General features: G+C 55.1%; 2 protein-coding genes across 6 annotated transcripts; both read right to left on the bottom strand.

The window, feature by feature from the left end:
* Nucleotides 1-25: 25 nt before the first annotated feature.
* On the bottom strand, nt 26-12,578 carry SRRT (serrate, RNA effector molecule). 5 transcript variants are annotated; one of them, XM_032327217.1, is made up of 20 exons: nt 12,255-12,578; nt 11,836-11,975; nt 7,440-7,568; nt 7,043-7,189; nt 6,599-6,787; nt 4,590-4,759; nt 4,280-4,464; nt 3,996-4,094; nt 3,795-3,912; nt 3,443-3,597; nt 3,035-3,096; nt 2,844-2,922; nt 2,399-2,587; nt 1,900-2,073; nt 1,647-1,800; nt 1,177-1,370; nt 857-1,013; nt 563-652; nt 317-443; nt 26-216 (listed from the first exon to the last, which is right to left on the bottom strand). In XM_032327217.1, exons 2-20 carry the CDS (start codon nt 11,955-11,957, stop codon nt 141-143), a joined length of 2,616 nt encoding a protein of 871 aa, XP_032183108.1. In that variant the 5' UTR covers nt 11,958-11,975; nt 12,255-12,578; the 3' UTR covers nt 26-140. The 5 variants fall into 5 exon arrangements, with proteins under 5 accessions (XP_032183108.1, XP_032183105.1, XP_032183107.1 ...); XM_032327214.1 differs by having other exon boundaries at nt 563-664; nt 3,443-3,600; nt 12,255-12,577; XM_032327216.1 differs by having other exon boundaries at nt 3,443-3,600; nt 12,255-12,577.
* Nucleotides 12,579-13,427: 849 nt separating this feature from the next.
* On the bottom strand, nt 13,428-17,241 carry TRIP6 (thyroid hormone receptor interactor 6). Its single transcript, XM_032327232.1, has 9 exons — nt 16,787-17,241; nt 16,406-16,533; nt 16,198-16,323; nt 15,515-15,892; nt 15,110-15,203; nt 14,824-14,993; nt 14,163-14,341; nt 13,774-13,894; nt 13,428-13,662 (listed from the first exon to the last, which is right to left on the bottom strand). The coding sequence occupies exons 1-9, from the start codon at nt 16,893-16,895 to the stop codon at nt 13,531-13,533; spliced, it is 1,437 nt and encodes a 478-aa protein (XP_032183123.1). The 5' UTR covers nt 16,896-17,241; the 3' UTR covers nt 13,428-13,530.
* Between the last annotated feature and the right edge of the window lie 42 nt (nt 17,242-17,283).

The following is a 17,283-nucleotide window of genomic DNA, read 5'->3' as shown; positions in this document are numbered from 1 at the left end:
ATTTGGGGAGGTACATAATAAATAATCACTATGGAAGTGCTTTTATTGGCAGTAGGGCTGAACGTACAAAAAAAATTATCAGCTGGATAGGACCAGGCATTCACAATTCTAGACGAGGCCAGGAGTGAGCAGTAGAGGGCTCAGAAGAAGTCCACATCATCTGGAGCGTCCAGGTCACGGTATTCCACAATGGCCCGTGGGTCTCCTCGGACCATCCTGCGAGATACGGAAGAGGTAAGGTAGGAGGACAGCTGAGGGTCCCTGAAAGGGAGCTTGAAGATGGCAAGAAAGCTTGGACTTCTTAGCTCATTCTCACCTGTTCCGAGGCTTTCCGGGATAACCTCCTTGGCCTCGGAAGGCATCATAGTTCCCTCGGCCAGCACCATAGGGGGCGTGAGGGTATGGAGGCCCTCCCGTGGGGACCGCAGGGCGGACAGCACCAGCTACACAGGAGATTGGGGTTGAGTTGAAAATCTGTGACCTCAACTATACCTTGGTTTAGCTTCCTTTCTCCCAGACCCTCGCAGCCACTAAGCCCTTTCAAGTCTTCCCCTATACTTACCTCCATAGCCCAAGATGGGGGGCCGGGGCTGACCATAGGGCATCAGGCCCTGGGGAGTCTGGTGTGGGTAGGGGAGTCCCGGCGTCAGGCCTGGGGGGAGTACAACATGGACAGGAACATGAATTACTGCGGGAGGGGGGAGGGGGATGGGAGGTGGGGAAAGACAACTGGCTTTTAGGAATACTGCCTGAGTGGAAAAGAATGTTTTCAGAGGATCATAGGATAAAGAGAACCAGGAGTCCTTGATAGTCAAGGGAGAGGGAATGTGGCAGACCCTCATGGATCGTATCTTACTCTGGGCAGGGCCAGGTGGCTGAGCCGGCTTGATCTCCGGCAGAGCCGGGCGCTTGGCATCAGTGAGAAAGTTGTTAAAAAATGCAACCTCCTTCTTCACTTCCTCAATCTTCTCTGCATGCTTGTTGAAGATATGTTTGCGTACAAACTCAGGGCCCTGGGTAAAGAGAGACTGGATCAGAACAGAGCAAGCAATGTGGAAGGATAATCGACCTCCCCGCCCCCCAGTTCCAGAGCCAATTCCTCCCTAGGCCAGAGGCGGCTTCCTGGCTCACCCCCTTCCGCCCACAGTTCTAACACAGCTCCCTACCATCCCAGACCTTGAATTTCTTGCCACTGAGAGGGCATAGCCACTTATCCTTGCCCAGTTCCTGGGTGTTAGAGGTGACAAACTTCTCCACTTCCTGCTCGGGGTCTTTGCGCCCCATCTTCTGAGCCTCTTCCTCAGAAAGAGATTCCCGCACACTCAGCAGCGGAGTCAGCTTCTCCTCAAATGTCTTCTGCCACTCTAGCACTGTGGTTTGGGAACAGGGACAACAGCGAGCTGGAGAAGGGAGCCAGAAGCAAGGAAGGGACGAGGGGCGCCTGGCTGGCTCAGGGTATGTGGCTCTTGATCTCAGGGGTCCTGAGTTTGAGCCCCACGTTGGACAGAAAGATTATTTTAAAATATTTAAAGAGGGAGGGAAAAAAAATGAGAGGCTGGGAAGGCACTGCTCCCAGAACACATCTACGACCAGAGGCAGCTGAGAAAGGGAAACCAAAGGGGACTCGGGAGTGGCTGGGAGCCCACCTTCTCCGTGACTGATGCGGTTGGGAGGCATGGGCCCCCGAACATGGATGATGCCACAGCGGTTGGGCATCTCATCCTCATTGGGGTACTCGCAAGTGTTGTAATAATCCAGGGAATGCACAATGCGCAAATAGAGAAGGAGTTTGTCCAAAACCTGAGAGAAATCAAAACCCGTTGAGTTCACCATGCTCTCCTGGGCCCTCTGCTGCCCCAAGCCAGGAAGGACCCCTTGCCCGCCTGCCCTAGCTGGCACCTTGATCAGTTTTTCATCCCGCTCCACGTTGATCTCTGCCGGGTTCCCTTCCTTAGGGGGCTCCTCAGGGGGAGCCCCCCCACTGCTCCCCAGCAGCTCCTCCTCCTCCGCACTCACTTCCTCAATCAGATAGTCAGTGATGTTCTTCAAGATTGGGTTCTGGGAGGGCAGACTCTGGGAAGGAGGAAGAAGAAGGGCAAGTGAGATGACAAGAGAAAACTCTGAGGCAGACAGATAGTCCCAGCAGCTCCTCATCTGAAGCAGAAAGGAATCCAGGGTTCCCCTGGCCTGTTACCACTGCTTCGTTATTTGTCTTTTCCTTACTTATTCTCTCTCAGCCAATACATCATCACTATGCCAGTCTGTTCTAGTGGAAGCTGGACATGCTGCCCAGATAGGCTGAGAACAGGGGATTAACGCTACAGACAAGACCAGAGATGCCCACTGCAGAAGACATGGTATGGGCTGCTTCTGGAGAAGTTTCACGGGAGTCACTGACTGTTGGCAGAGGAGGTGTCCCAGGCTCCGAGGCCCAGAGCTGGGTCCTGTCATCCAGCGTATGTATCAGCTTGGCGGCCAGCTTGATGTCGTTGCGCACTATCTGCTTGTGCTGGGTAATGCCGTTGATGTTGCGGACTCGGCGAGTCAGGTCTCTGTTCACACCAGGGCTCAGCTCACACTCCCGGAGCTAGAGGGAGCCAACACAAAGCTCACCAACACTTGCCCAGGAAGCAGCAGCTCCAGGAACTGGCCTACTGACAGGACCAGCGACTGGACCATGAGCTCCCCGAGAACAGGGACCAGGAGCGTCTTACTCACAGACACCGGTATACGCTTAATGTGAGCAGACTGGACGGTTGGGGAGGCGGGGCAGAATGAATGAATCAAAGACCAAAGGAATCAGAGATTGTGTGCAGCAGAGAGAGCCCATTCCCAGCACTTACTCGGATATTCTGCAGGTTCCAACAGATCTCTTTGATGTTAACGCTGCGGTCAAAGGTCACCCAGCCACGACGGAAAAACCTGCAGAAGGAAAGGTCAGCATAACCCTGGGGTGGAAGGGATCCTGGCCATCAGCCTCCCCCTGTGCCGTATCTCCAGTGTATCCAGGGTCACTCTCCTCCCCACGCCTCACCTCCTCTCCGGCTGGGGCTCTGACAGCGCCACACGCATAAAGCCTGGGTATCTTTTACAAAGCTGGAAAAACAGAGGAACAGAAACCCCACTGAGTGATTCAATGTTTCACTTCTTCCTCCAATCCCCCTGTCCTCAGAACCCTGGGACTGCCTTGACTCTTTCCTCAGGTTAGGAAACACCAATAAAGGGCTTAAGAGTAATGGCACTTAAAGGCAAATGGGGCGATCGGGGCCAGTCCACAAAAGGCATGGGCCCACGAGAAGGAGCTTCCCTGTTGGAGAAACGGGGTATACATCAGAAGTAGAGCCACAGTACCTTCTCCCCGCCTCACCAGCTCCCCGACCCTGCCACCAAAGAGGGAGCCCGGGTGCCATTCCTGCCCCCATGACCGCTCTTCCCCACTCACAGAAATGATCTCTGCCCGCGAGATGTTGGGTGCAATGTTGCGCATGAAGAGGGAGCAAGTCTTATGGAGGGGCCGAGGTTTACATTCCAACCCAGGAGTGTCCTTAGGCTTCTCCCTTTCTTCTTCTTTGGGCTTCTCCTTCTCCTTGAGTGCCTCTTCTGGGCAGAAAGTGGTGGCGATTGGTGATTTTTTTATTGTTGATTTTGGAGGGGAAGACGGAGAAGCAGTCACACTCCCACCTCCACACCCTCATCTCCCAAAAGGGCCGCCCCTGATCAATTTCACCCACTCCCACCTCCCCTACCCCTATTCAGGAGAAGAGAATGGACTAGAAGCAGAAAATAAAACCCACCAGCCTCCTCCTTCTCTTCCTCAGCTTGGCCACTCTCCGACTCCGACTCCGACTCGGACACACTGCCTTCGTCAAAGCTGTCGTCACCACTGTGCTTCCTGTTCCGCTTCTTGCTACTCTGTGAGCCACGGCAGGAGGGTGGGGAGTCAGGTAACCAGGCCCCTGGGCCCGACACCGATCCCGCGGCAAGAGATACCCTACCTTTTTGGCATCTTTCTCAGAGTCGTCTTTCTTCTCTTCCTTGTCCCCATCACCCTCAGATTTCTTAGTTTTGTCATCGTTGGAGCTGTCGTTCTCAGCCTGCAGGTAAAGACAATCCCAGGCATGTCCATCTCCCCTGCAACCTTGATCAGAATGCCGGCCCCTCCCTAGCCCTCCGCCTGTCCTGGACCCATCACACAGCCCTCCGGGACCCCGACCACTGAAGCTGCTCCGTCACCCTCCCCAGGCGCTCACAGGCAGCACCCAGCAAGCCCCGCACGGACCTGTTTGCCGTCTTCTTTCTTGTCATCCTTCTCACTGGCCTTGCGCTCTCCGTCCCCCAGGCCCGGTCCGGCCCGACCTTCTTCTTTCTTGCTGGGCTCCCCAGGCTTTCCTGCCTGCTCCTCCTCCTCCTCCTGCTCCAGGATGCGCAGATCATTCTCTGTCCCTCCTTCCATCTTAATCACCGCTACCAACAAAGGGAGCAGAGGTCACAGTGGCCCTGGCCTTTAGCCTCTGGCTCATCAACTAACTTCTGTTGCCCAACCAAGACCTTGGTCACCACACATCCTCCTCCCCTCCCAGTCCACACACCTGCATCCAGCATCTTGACAATGGCATCAGCTTTGTCTATGTCCAGGAGAAGACTATCAAACCAGCCACTCTCCATGAGGGACAGGAACACCCTCAGTCGGTTCTGCAGGGCCCCCCGGGCCTCCTGCCGACGCTTCCCCACCTCATCTGGGTGGTACTTAGACCGAAACCTGGGAAGAAGTAGGGAGGGAAGAGACAAAATAGTCACTGGATGCCACGACCAGGACATGGGGAGGGGCCCAGGCAAGTCAGGGCTTAGCCCCCATCCTCTCACACCCACAAAAAAGCAGAAAGACTGGGGAGAGGGGTGCACTAGAACCACCCAATACCCCCAAAAGGAACCAGAGGTTATGCTCTGAGAAGATCTGGGGGACAGCCAGGAACTAAGAGCTCTGGATTTGGGAAAAGCAATGACTACAGGGGGAGGCCAGGGTTAGAGAGGCAGAATGATTGCCCTGAGTCTCTGGGAAACGCTAAGTTAAAGAAGTGTAGTTTCCCAAAGCTTCCAAGAGGAAGGCTAAGCAGCAGGCCCCAAAGAACCTCCCTCTCCTTGCCAACCCCCAGCTAAAATCATTACAGGATGGCTCCCACCAACTCCCTCCATCCCTAGGTGGAAGACAGAGGGAAACCTGAAATGCACCAGATAGGAAAAGCCAAAAAAGGCAGAAAAGCTTTCTCCCCGCCTGGGAAGAAAAGCAGATGGTGGAGGGACAGGGAAAGACCAAAGGGAGAAACTGAAGTGCCCTTATAACGTCAGGTACTGCCCACAGGGAGAGAGAGAGGAGAGGGGTAGAGGATTAGGATGGAGCATGGAAAGAAAACATTTAAAATAGGACCTTGAGGGGGGAGAAAAAGAAAAAACAGAAGAAATGAGGAGTATGAGAAAAAGCAGAAAGCGAAAGTGTGAAGAAGTCCTAGAAATCGAAAACAAAGGGAAAAAACTGAAGGCCAGAGAAACTGGGAAAAAAAAAATGGGAAACAAGTGGTTAGGCGAGGAGCAAGGACAGGGATGGAGAAAGAATGAAAAGTACCAGAGAATGAGACCAAGGCACAGAGAAAGAAGAAAGAGGGACAGTGACAGACAAAACAGAACCACAAGTTGAGCGTGAGAGGAAAGGAAAGCCGCAGGCATCACCTCCAGGATCTTTACCTTGGCCGCTTGGTCAAACAGAGCTCAAGATTTAACTAGCCGCGCCCAGGGCCCATGCTGGCAGGTGGGCCACCGGCTGGCTCCTGGCTGGGGCGTCCCGGCCCAGATGCCCCACCCCCGCGGGGCTCCGCGGTGGGGGCCCTGACTGACTAGCTGCCTGAGCAATCACATTCAGCTAAACCGCTGCATTGTGCACAGCAGTGCCCTGCCTGTCTGCCTGGCCGGGGCAGCGCAGCTCAGCCCAGGGGGCTCATGTATGGGCTGGGTATGGTGGGGGTGGAGGTGGGTTTGCTCCGAGCTCCGTCGATGAGCGGGTGTAGTTCCCAGTTCTGGCTCTTTTCAAGGAGGAGGAGCAGAAAGAGGATGAGGAGGAGGAGGAGCAGGAAGGGGGGAAAAGATGGTTGATTAAAATTAAAACATCCACAAAAGGAAAAAAATTAAAACTCTTTTTCTGTCAAACGACCCTGAGATCTGTGCTTTTTCTTGTCTGGATTCACTCGTTGCTTTTGGGAGAACAGCACAGCCACACCGGGTCCCGGCGATCAGGGACGACAATGACCCCATACCAGCGAGTGGGAAGCAGTCTGTCTGCTGCCCCAAGGGAACAGGTGGCTCTGGCCAGCTGCCTGGAGGTGTCCCACTCACTGAGGACAGAGGGGAAGCGAGGTGGGGTGGGAGGCCGTGGCAGACGCTGAAGTGAGGAGGAGAACCCATCAGCCAGTGCTGTTGTACTTCCCATCCCCCACCCCCAGGAAGTTCTGGATTGGGGAGAAGGGCAAGAGGACAGGGCTGCAGGCTCCGCTGGCGGGGCCAGGGGAAACATGCTAGGGAACAGAGAGGACGAAGACGGGGCACTCACCACTCCTCATCTTTATGAGCCAAAAAGAAATCCTGCATCTGCTGCCTTCGGAAATCCAACTTATAGTCATTGTAACGCTTCACAGCCTCCGTCTCATCCACAGAGTCATCCAATGACAGGAGAAACTCCTTGAAGGTCTTCATCACCGGTGGTGGCACACCCAGGTCAATCTCTGCGATGCTGCCCAGCCTGGGGGGGGCCCGGTCAGGAAGTCTTGGTTGCGGGGGAGAGGGTGGGGGGGATGGGGGGGCCAGGGTAGCCAGCTGCCCCCTTCCTTTGCCCACCACGGACACCACCCCAGGCACCGACTGCTACCACCCCCACAGGCACCCCTCTGTCCCTAACCCGCTTCCTGGCTCCAGCCACGGTCCTTGGCAACCCCAATCCGTCCCCCAATCCTAACATCTCCCTTCTCCCAAGAACCCCGGAACCCCAGGTCTTTACCTGGCCTGGATAGGCAGAACATGGTGCTGCATGATGTGGACGTCTGGGTGGCCCCAGGGCTGAGGGGGGCCGTAGGTAGGGCCCCCACCCCCCCCAGCATAGGGCATCTCATAGCCACTGTGGTATGGGTCAGAGCTGTGCTCATCCCTGAGGGTGGGGGACACAAAAGTCAGACAGAGAAGGGAATCATGTCTCCAGAGCACGAAGGAGGATGGGACAGAGGAAGGGGCATATGGAATGTGGTCTCTCACCCAAGGGTTTAGGGGATAAGAAAGATGGGTTTATAAGAAGTCTGAGAAAAGGAAACGATAAAGTCCTCAGTGAGGTGAAGAACACAGCCGGGGCCAAGTGGAACTGAGGCTGAGGAGAGAAGCCAGAGAAACCGTTGCCACCTCACCAGTCTCGCCTCATGCGCTTCTGCGGGGGGCTGAGCTCGTGGCGGGGAGGAGAGAAGCGCTCTCGCCGGTTGCGGTCATAATCCCGATATTCACCCCGACTGCGCCGCTCCCGGCCACGGTCCCACTCTCTGGCGATAAGAACGAGCAACGGTATTAGGACACAGCCAGACATGCTCCTGGACAGGCCCTTCCTATCCCGAAACACACGACTAAAAGCCCACAATTATGAAACTATTCTCTAAACAAAAAAGAAAGACTCAGTGATGCCCACTGCCATCATTTCTGCCATTACCCTCAAGCGGACGGCTCTCCAAGCTTGTTTCGCTTCTCCGGTTTCCGTGGGAGCAGGGATATCAACCATTACCAGGTCCGCAACTTATCAAGTGTCTCCCTCACAGCTCACGCAACCTATTGGCTTGCTAATCTTCTGCCTCAGAGCCTAGCAAAGCTGTCCTCTACCCTGCCCCGTCCGTGTGCCCTGACCTTGGTCATTTCCCCTGTAACTGCAGCCTCTGGTGACCCAATCTCTGGTCCCTCCCACTTCTCTCCTGTCAAAGCGATCAGGGATCTTTCTCAAACATAAATGCAATCATGCCATACCCTTCCTTGCTACATGCCAGTACACCACACCGTTCAAAACCTTGGTTCCTGCTGTCATTGCAGTCTCTCCACCAGTTACCAGCCACCTCCATCCCAACCTTAACCAAATAGACATGCTTTGCCCTGGCCCAGGGGTTTTCAAACGTTTGGTCTAGGGACTGCTCCCCACACACTCTAAAATTACTGCAGGACACCTGGGTGGCTCAGCCGGTTAAGCATCTGCCTTCAGCTCAGGTCATGATCCCAGGGTACTGGGATCCGGCCCCACGTCATCAGGCTCCCTGCTCGGCGGGGAATCTGCTTCTCCCTCTGTACCCCACCATGCATGCACACGCTCGCGTGCTCTCTCTCAAATAAAATCTTTAAAATAAATAAATAAATGTTTTAAATAAAATTACAGTTTAAAGAGCTTTCTTTATGTGGATGACATCAATACTGTACTCGAAACAGGAACAATATCTATTAATTATGCAGTTATAAATCAACATAAATTACATTTTTATGAAAAACAGCTATTTTCAAAAAAAATTTTTTTTTAATAAGCAAAGTGCCACTTGGGGGCACCTGGGTGGCTCAGTGGGTTGAGCCTCTGCCTTCGGCTCAGGTCATGATCTCAGGGTCCTGGGATCAAGCCCTGCATCGGGCTCTCTGCTAGGTGGGGAGCCTGCTTCCTCCTCTCTCTCTGCCTGCCTCTCTGCCTACCTGGGATCTCTGTCAAACAAATAAATAAAATATTTAAATAAATAAGTAAATAAATAAAATCTTTAAAAAAAAAAGAAAGAAAGAAAGAAAGAAAAGTGCCATTCGGGTGCCTGGGTGGCTCAGTTGGTTAAACGCCTGCCTTAGGCTCAGATCGTGATCTTAAGAGTCCTGAGATCCAGCCTCACTTCAAGCTCCCTGCTCAGCTGGGAGCCTGCTTCTCCCTCTCCCACTCCCCCTGCTTTCACGCACACGCTCTCTCACGCTCTCTTTCTCAAATAAATAAATTAAATCCTTAAAAAAAGGAAGAAAGAAAAGTGCCATTGTTTTTGCATTTAACAAATCTTTTCAAGGCCTGGCTTAATACGGACAGCTGAATTCTCATATTTACTTTTTTTTCAAAGATCTTGTTTATTCATTTGAGAGAGAGAAACTGAGAAAGCGATATAGATAGAGTAGGAGTGGGGGGAGGGGGGTGCCGGGAGAGCAGAGGGAAAGGGAGAAGCAGACTCCCAGCTGAGCAGGGAGCCCTACATGGGTCCAGATTCCAGCACTCTGGGATCTGGGATGGTCGTGACCTGAGCTGAAGGCAGATGCCTAACTGAGCCACCCAGGCACCCGCCCCCATATTTACTTCTACATTCAATCTATTGTAGTATGTTGTTTTAATTTGTTAAAAAACATGAAGAAAATCTAGCCTCACAGATGCATAGTTGGAAAACGAAATACTCTGGGGTGCCTGGGTGGCTCAATGGGTTAAACCTCTGCCTTTGATTTGATCTCAGTGTCCTGGGATCAAGCCCCACATCGGGCTCTCTGCTCAGCAGGCAGCCTGCTTCCCCCGCTCTCTGCCTACTTGTGATCTCTCTCTGTCAAACAAATAAATAAAATCTTTAAAAAGAAAGAAAATGAAATACCTGAATAAATAGTCTTTTCAAGTAACTGAAACTATACTTTGATACTACCCAAAACTTAACAAGAGAGTTTTTTTTAATTTATTTATTCATTTACTTATTTATTTATAGATTTTATTTATTTGACACAGAGAGAGAGATCACAAGTAGGCAGAGAGGCAGGGGGAAGCAGGCTCCCTGCTGAGCAGAGAGCCCGATGTAGGGCTCCATCCCAGGACCCTGAGATCACGACCTGAGCTGCAGGAAGAGGCTTTAACCCACCGAGCCACCCAGGCACCCCAAAACTGGCTTTTTAAAAAAATGTTTGGTGCCACTGCCTCGATTTGCACTAAGACAAAAGCAGTTTTCCCAATGCTACAGCACCAACAATGCAAACAGCAATACAGTGAAAACGACAATCCTACCCTAAAGTTGCTATAAAAATACTTCTAACACCACAAATCCCTGGGGTCTGTGGGCCCGATTTTGAAAACTGCTACTTTATTATCATCTTTTTAGAGGAGGACAGAGGCAGCGGTAGAGGGAGAGAGAATCTTAAGCAGGCTCCTTGCCCAGCCAGGAGTCCAGCACGGGGACCATCTCCACACTGTGAGATCATGACCTGGGCCGAAATCAATAGTCTGACGCTTAACCGAATGAACCCTCCCAGGCACCCCTGAGAACCACAACTTTATTTTTTTTAAGATTTTATTAAAAAAGAAAGAAAATGATTTTATTTATTTATGAGAGAGAGAGAGATAGTGAGAGAAGGAACACAAGCACAGGGGAGCTGGAGAGGGAGAAGCAGGCTCCCTGGCGAGCAGGGAGCCCACATGGGGCTCAATCCCAGGACACTGGGATCATGACCTGAGCCAAAGGCACAAGCTTAACCACTGAGCCACCTAGGCGCCCCAAGAACTACTTAAAAACAAACAAACAAACAAACAAGAACTAGAACATGGGCTCTTTTCTGCACACAATTTTATGTCCCCAAGTCCAAACTGTTGACCCCACCTGTGCCTGGGGAATTCCCATTCATCTCTCCAAGTCTTGCTAAGTGTCACTTTCCTGGGCTCTCTCCGACATGATCACCTCCAACACGACTCCCCTACTTGAGATCTGCTCCTTCAACTCTTTACCATCTTGATGACGATCCCTCGTACATACTCAACTGCAGCACACCCAAGGCCATTTTGCCCTCCACTCTGGGCCCCAGACTATAGATTATTTAATCACAGTAACTACTTCTTGGCCCTTCTCAGAATTCGGAACACCTCTGACTTTCTTCTTCCTTACAAAACAGAAGGGGAGAAAAAGCACCACATGGTCTCCCCACTGAAGAAATACACTGACTACAGACTGGAAGCTTCCCTGACCTCGTTTTTCAAAATACCACTGAATGAATAAATGCTACGCCAGTAAGTCACCTCAAAGCCCGCCCCCCCCCAGGTTTTGTGATATCCTTTACATTAAAAAAAAAAAATCAGGCACCTGGGTGGCTCAGTGGGTTAAGCCGCTGCCTTCGGCTCAGGTCATGATCTCAGATGTCGGATCAAGTCCCGCATCAGGCTCTCTGCTCAGCAGGGAACCTGCTTCCCCCTCTCTCTCTCTGCCTGCCTCTCTGTCTACTTGTGATCTCTCTCTGTCAAATAAATAAATAAAATCTTTAAAAAAAAAAATCGTTTCTCTTAATTAGTTTATCAGAAACGATGTCAGATTTCCCTCAATGAAAAAACCTTAAAAATATTTAACTCAAGGGCATCCCAGAACGCGAATGACTAGCTGAGTTAGCCTAACCCTCACTGCCCCAGAGAACTCTTTCTGATTTTAGGGAAGAAACTGAACCACATTCTGCCAGGGAACAGGTCTGGTCTGACAAGCCCTCCAGTCCAGTCAACTCTAAAACATCACTTTCTTTGAATCCACCTGTTTCAGGGGTAACTTACAAACAATGAGACTCACGCATCTTAAAGTACATGCATAAATGTTACTTCCTCCTACTCAAACTAGTGGACGTTTCAAAAATCGAGCGGGGGAAAAAAAAAATCTCTGGCCAACCTCGAATGGGTTGACCGACCCGAAACGGTCGAGTATAAGCGACTTCATGGGGTTCGCCCTATAAAATAGTAATAAAGGCAATGCAATGAGGGCGGAGGGCCACAGAATGAGGCAGGGGGACAAAGCTGGGGCAAAGAGGTCTTACCGGTCATTCCAATCGTCCCCTCGACGTCTTTCATCTCTTTCCCGGGAACGGTCATAGTCGCTGCGCTCTCTTCTGAACTTGTCCCTGCGCCTTCGGTCATACTCGTCATCGCTGTCACCCATGGCGCGGTCTGAGGGGGCCTGGAGCCCAGACAGGGGGGGTCAGGGTGCAGAACAATGACGAGGAGAGGAAAGGCTCCAGAGCCGCTCCGGAGCTGCACGCTCGCCTCCCTCCACAAAAGCCGGCCTTCCGCTGTCCGCTCCATCCTACGCCCTCTCCCCGCGCAGGTGGACTGCTCCAACACTCTACGGGCCCCGGGGTGGGGGTGGGGGCGAGTCTCCCTGCCCACGCCCGCCGGCCGCCCGAACCCGTTCCCGCCCGCGGCATCCCCGGCTCCTCAGGCCCCGCCCCTCCCCCACCTGGGAGCGGTCGCGGCCGTTAGCCTCGCGTTCCCGCGGGCGAGTTTTCCGGGAGACCTGGGCCCGCCTCCTGCTTCGGGCGCGCGACGAGGATGGCGCGGACGATGAGAGGGAGACGCGGGGCTCTTAACGAGAGGGCCAAGGAGACGAAGAGAAAGTGGGACAGCCGGGAATGGGCGGTCGGCGCGCGCCGCTCCCGCTGGGCCCGCGTCACCAACGGAACGGAGCCCCAGCCACAAACTACACCCCCGCGGCCTGAGCTGGAACTTAAAACACACAGCGAGACGCTGGGAGCGCCCGGGGATGATGGGAAGGGGCGGGGATCCGGAAGTCTCGCGCGCTTTCCGGAGCGAGAACTGCGCGGACGGCCGGAGTTACGGGAGCCGAGGTGGTCCAAACGAGGCCTCGGGAGGGCGGTTGGGGTTTCTGGGCTTGAAGGAGACCTTCTTCTGGCCGAGGTCTAAGGTTGCCCTACCTCGGATGTGTCCGGGGCCTGAACCAGTTCGTGTCCAGTTGTTGACCCCCCGACTCTGCTCGGGGAGCCTCCTGCCCTCATGCGGGGCTGTTTCCCCTTATTCTGGCGCAAGGCGCGGAGTTGGGGAGTGCAGGCCTTTAGCACCATTTTAAAGCATCTCCCACCATTTTGTGCTGCGCCAGAGAGCCCGGCTTTATTGCCGGCTCGGAATTTACCACCTGCAAACCCCTACTACTGCTGTTCTGCCACAGAGGCCCCCCAACTTGTAGGCAAAGCCGGCAGACCTGTCTTCTCCCCAACCAGTACTTGGCCTGGTTATAGGTTGAGGTCTTGATCGACAGACGCCGTCTAAATGCACCACCAACCCCGCAGATAACGCCAAGTGCCTGTCCGGGGAGCGGAGTGGAAAGGCTTCATAGGGCATGCTGCAGCCTCACTCCAAGTACGGAGACGTGGGGTGTCTTTACATCAAGTAACTACGTCTGCGAGAGTGCCTAGTGGCGTTGCAAAAAACTAGGTCTAAGAAGACCCAGCCAGGTTCTGATCTTGGCCATCGGGGAACGTGCAATCTGATGGCTTCTCCTACAAAAAGGCAGACACTCGCAGCAGGTGTGCTTGCATTAGGCTGCTGTGAGAATCAGATGAGACAATACACTTCAAAGTGATTTTGGAAACTCTTGAGGAATTATTATTTCACGATCGGAGGAAGAGGAGACAGCGTTTGGTGACAAAGTTGTAAAGGCCGATGTCAGGGAGGGTGGCTGATGGGAAGGGGGAGTGTTATAATGCTTCTGGAAAGACTCAGCAGTCAGTGGTGACGGTGGCCGAGAGCTCCTGGATGCGCCAGGCACTGCACGCCTTGCACAAGATGTGCCCGTCCAATGGGTAGCAGCCCTGACACTCGCCCTCGGAGGACAGCAGCAGCCCACACTCCTGTGAAGAGAGAAGGAACAGCTTTCTACCAGGCCCGGAGCTCTGGGTTCCACACACCCAGCACCCAGGACCCCCAAGAACCTCCCCTTCCCCTTGCCCAGGCCCCCTGACCTCGCACTTGTAACAGCCAATGTGAAAACTGCGATCCAGAGCAACGATTCGTACGGTCTCCTCCTGACCTGGCTCCGGCATGATGGCCCCACCACACACCGAGCATCGTGGGGCAAACTTCCTGCGGGGAGGGGGGAAGGGAACCAACAAGGTTGTTAAGTCCCTGAGCTGGAGGGGACTAACCACAGAAACCAGAGAGGGTCGGATACTCGAGGGAACAGAAGAGGTCCGAGGTATGGTATTGGATCTTAGAAGAGAGAGAGACGGGTAACAAGAAAGAAACAAAGCCAGGGGTGGGAAACTGGAGAGGCTGGGACTGGGGCATGAAGGAGGAATGAAGATGGGGAGGGTCAACCATCCCGAGACAAAGATGGGAGATGCGGCCTGACCTGTGGAAGTCCTCGATGCAATGGATCTGGCTGGTGGCATCCACGGTGAAAGGGATGCCATCAAGGCCACGGTGGCACACCACACAGGTGAAGCAGCTGGGATGGTAGGCCTTCCCCATAGCCCGCAGGATCCGGTCCAAGATGGGTTGGGAGCACGTGGAGCACTTCTCCAGGGTGGCCTGTTAGAAAGAAGGGTGGGAAGTTCGGGGCTGAGGCCGCCCAGGCCAGGCAGGCACCTTGCCGGGCCACCCATCTGTTTTCGTAGCTCCCTGCAAGGGATTCAGGGAAAAGCGGCCTTGAACAGATCTGAGTGTAAGTCCCAGCACCGCGGCTTCCTGGAGAAGTGATTTTTGTCTTTGAGCTTCGGTTTCCTTCCGTAGGAATGGCTGCTCCGTCGGGGGGTAGTGGTGTGGGAATTTAACATACACCCCCTTAACTCTAAAATAAACGTCTCACGTTTGTAAAGGAGTCTTGTCCTTTCCCTCCAGCAGCCAGTGATTTTGCTACTTTCCTCCCTTTCCTATCGGTTTCGTCCCCCGGCTTTGAGCTCCGTTCCTCTTCGGGGCTTGGACATCTAGTCCCCACCTTAGATGGAAGCCCCCCACGTCCTGCTGCTGCTGACTCCAGCCCCCAACCCCCAGCCCCCAGCACACCTACTCACCACGTAACAGCTCTCACAGTATGCCCTCCTCTCCACAGCATAGAAATGCTGGCCCCGAAGCTGGGCCCGGCACGTGGAGCACACAAAGCAGCCAACGTGAAAGACGCGGTCCAGGGCCACAACGCCAGCCCCGTCCCCAACCACGTCTTCTCCGCAGCCGCCACAGCGCCCTGGGGACAAGGAGGGACAGGGTCCCTCAGCGTAGATCAGAAAGGTGGACTGGCGGTCCTTCTGACTCTCCAGTCCCCTGTCCCCCGCTCTTCCCAGCTCCGGTCCGCCCACTCACCGAAGTACTCCCCAGTGGGAGGGTGGTTCATGTCGTGCACCAGCTTCTTGGTCAGCCTCTCGAGCTCCTCCTCAGGAGGCTGGCTCAGGGGGACCTGTGAGGGGGGTACCAGGGGTTCAGCCCTCCCTCGAGCTCCCTATGCTGTCAGACTCACTGAGGGGACCAGGCAATAACACCCAAAAGCTCATCTGAAGAGGTCTCAGCCCAGGGCCCCAGGGGCGCACCCCTAGGAGCCAAGGTACAGCTCCCGCTCCTCCCTCTTGTGTCTCCTGACCAGCACCACACCCCTGGGGGATCCAGAGCACCAACACCCCTGGCCTCCGACCACCAGGACATGAAACACCACCCCCACTGCACCCAATCAGTGTCTGTGAGGACCCCCAAATCCCAGTACCCAGGGCTTACCTGGGGCCCGTACCCGCCTCCTCTTGCTCCTCCTGTAGCCTCCTCTTTAACTCCCGGCCCTGGCTCCCGGTGGCTCCTATAGCCAGCCCCCCAGACTTCACCTCGGCCTGGGAGAGGAAAGTGGGGGCCCGGGAGGGCCCCAGAGGCCTGAGAGGCCCCCCGCCTGGGAGGGCCACAGCCTCTCACTGGTTGTGCCACCTTCACTTGCACAGGGAAGGCAGGGCCAGCGGGGGTGCTGGCTGTGGCATAGGAGGCCGGAGTGGGGCCCCCGTAGGGAGACGCTGAGAGCTCTTGGGGAGGAATAGGAACACCCCCTCCATTCGGCTTCAGGGAGCCTGAGCCCGTGCGGTAGGCATGGGCCTGAGGAGGCTCATAAGCCTGGGGAGAAACACAGACCAGGAGTGAGCAGACCCGTTCCAGGACACACATCTGTAGGAACCCCCCACCCCGTGTGGGTGTGACCCCAAGGCAAGAGCTGGGCTTTGACAAGGGCCCACGTTCAAGAGGCTGATGAGCAAGAAGCCTTGGTGGCCCAGCTTCTTCCATGCTCCCGTATGCATCACTCACACTTGGAGGGGGAGGAGGTTGAGGGGGGCTAGGCTGAAAATCTAGAGAAGGGACCAGGCTGGGGAATGTGGAGGAGGGCAGGAGACAAGGAGCAGGGGCGGGATGGGGGGGGTCACCTGCCGGTCTGGCCGTCGTGGAACATGACCACGACCTCCATCCAGCTCAGCCAGCATGCTGGTCAGCGAATCTATCTCGGCATCCAGACTCCCTGGACGCAAGGCCCCCCTATCCGGGGGGAGCCCCTGGGGATGAAGCAAAAGCAGGGAGAATTCAAATCACTTGCCCCAGTGCCCCCACCTTCCACCCCCCCATTCCAGTTCTCACCTGTGAGCGCTGGGGTGCTCCATGGCACCCCACCCAGGCGAGCCCCCGATCATCCGGTCCCCCGGGGGCCTGGTAACACTGCTCAGATGGGAGGGGGCAAAAATTGACCCTGGGGTGGGGCTGAAGTGCTGGGGTGAGGGAAGAGAGAGCCAAGGTGGAGACAGAGAAGGAGAGAAGGGTGACACGTGTGGAGGCTGCCCTCTTGGGTCCCTCTTCCTCCCTCCCCCACACACCTGGGGTCCGAGAACATAGCAGGAGGAGCAGGAAGCCGGAAGGGCTTCAGGGAGGGGGCGGCAGGGACAGGCGGGAGGCAGGAGGCAGAAGACAGAGGTGAGCGCGGAATGGCCAGTGGCCTCCTCGGCGGCACCGGCGCTGTCTTACCTGCTCCATGGGCTGGCGGCGGCCCCGGGGCGCCTCGGGGGAGTGCTCTCCCCTGAGGGGTTCTTGCAGGCTCCAGCTGCCTTGGGGGCAGCCAGGTGGGCCCCGACATGGCCTGGAACAGGGGACTCCAGATAGCAGTCAGGCCCCGTGCCTCTGGTCTTGACCGCTTCTTCCGTCCCACACCTCGTTTGGAACTCCAGGAAAGAAACTTTTTCTGGCCTTTTTTTTCCCCCCTTCCTCCCCAATTTTGGGGACAGCCACGCCCCCGGTGACGTCACCGCATTCCTGGGGGAGGGTCACGTGGCCCCTAGGCCCTAAACCGCCGTCCCTCCCCCAGTCAGCCCCCTCCTGCCGAGCAGGGAGGGCCTTCCACGGCCGCCTCCGTTTCCACCCGTCCCCCCCAGACTGGCGCCCCAAGTCCTGCACAAGGCCACCTCGCCGCTGGGACGCTCCAGTGCGGCTCTTTCCCACACTCCCCCATATAGATCTCTCCCTCT

This window comes from Mustela erminea, chromosome 20 (genome assembly GCF_009829155.1).
Source record: "Mustela erminea isolate mMusErm1 chromosome 20, mMusErm1.Pri, whole genome shotgun sequence".
NCBI lineage: Eukaryota > Metazoa > Chordata > Mammalia > Carnivora > Mustelidae > Mustela > Mustela erminea.
This window is presented reverse-complemented; position numbering and strand designations above follow the sequence as displayed.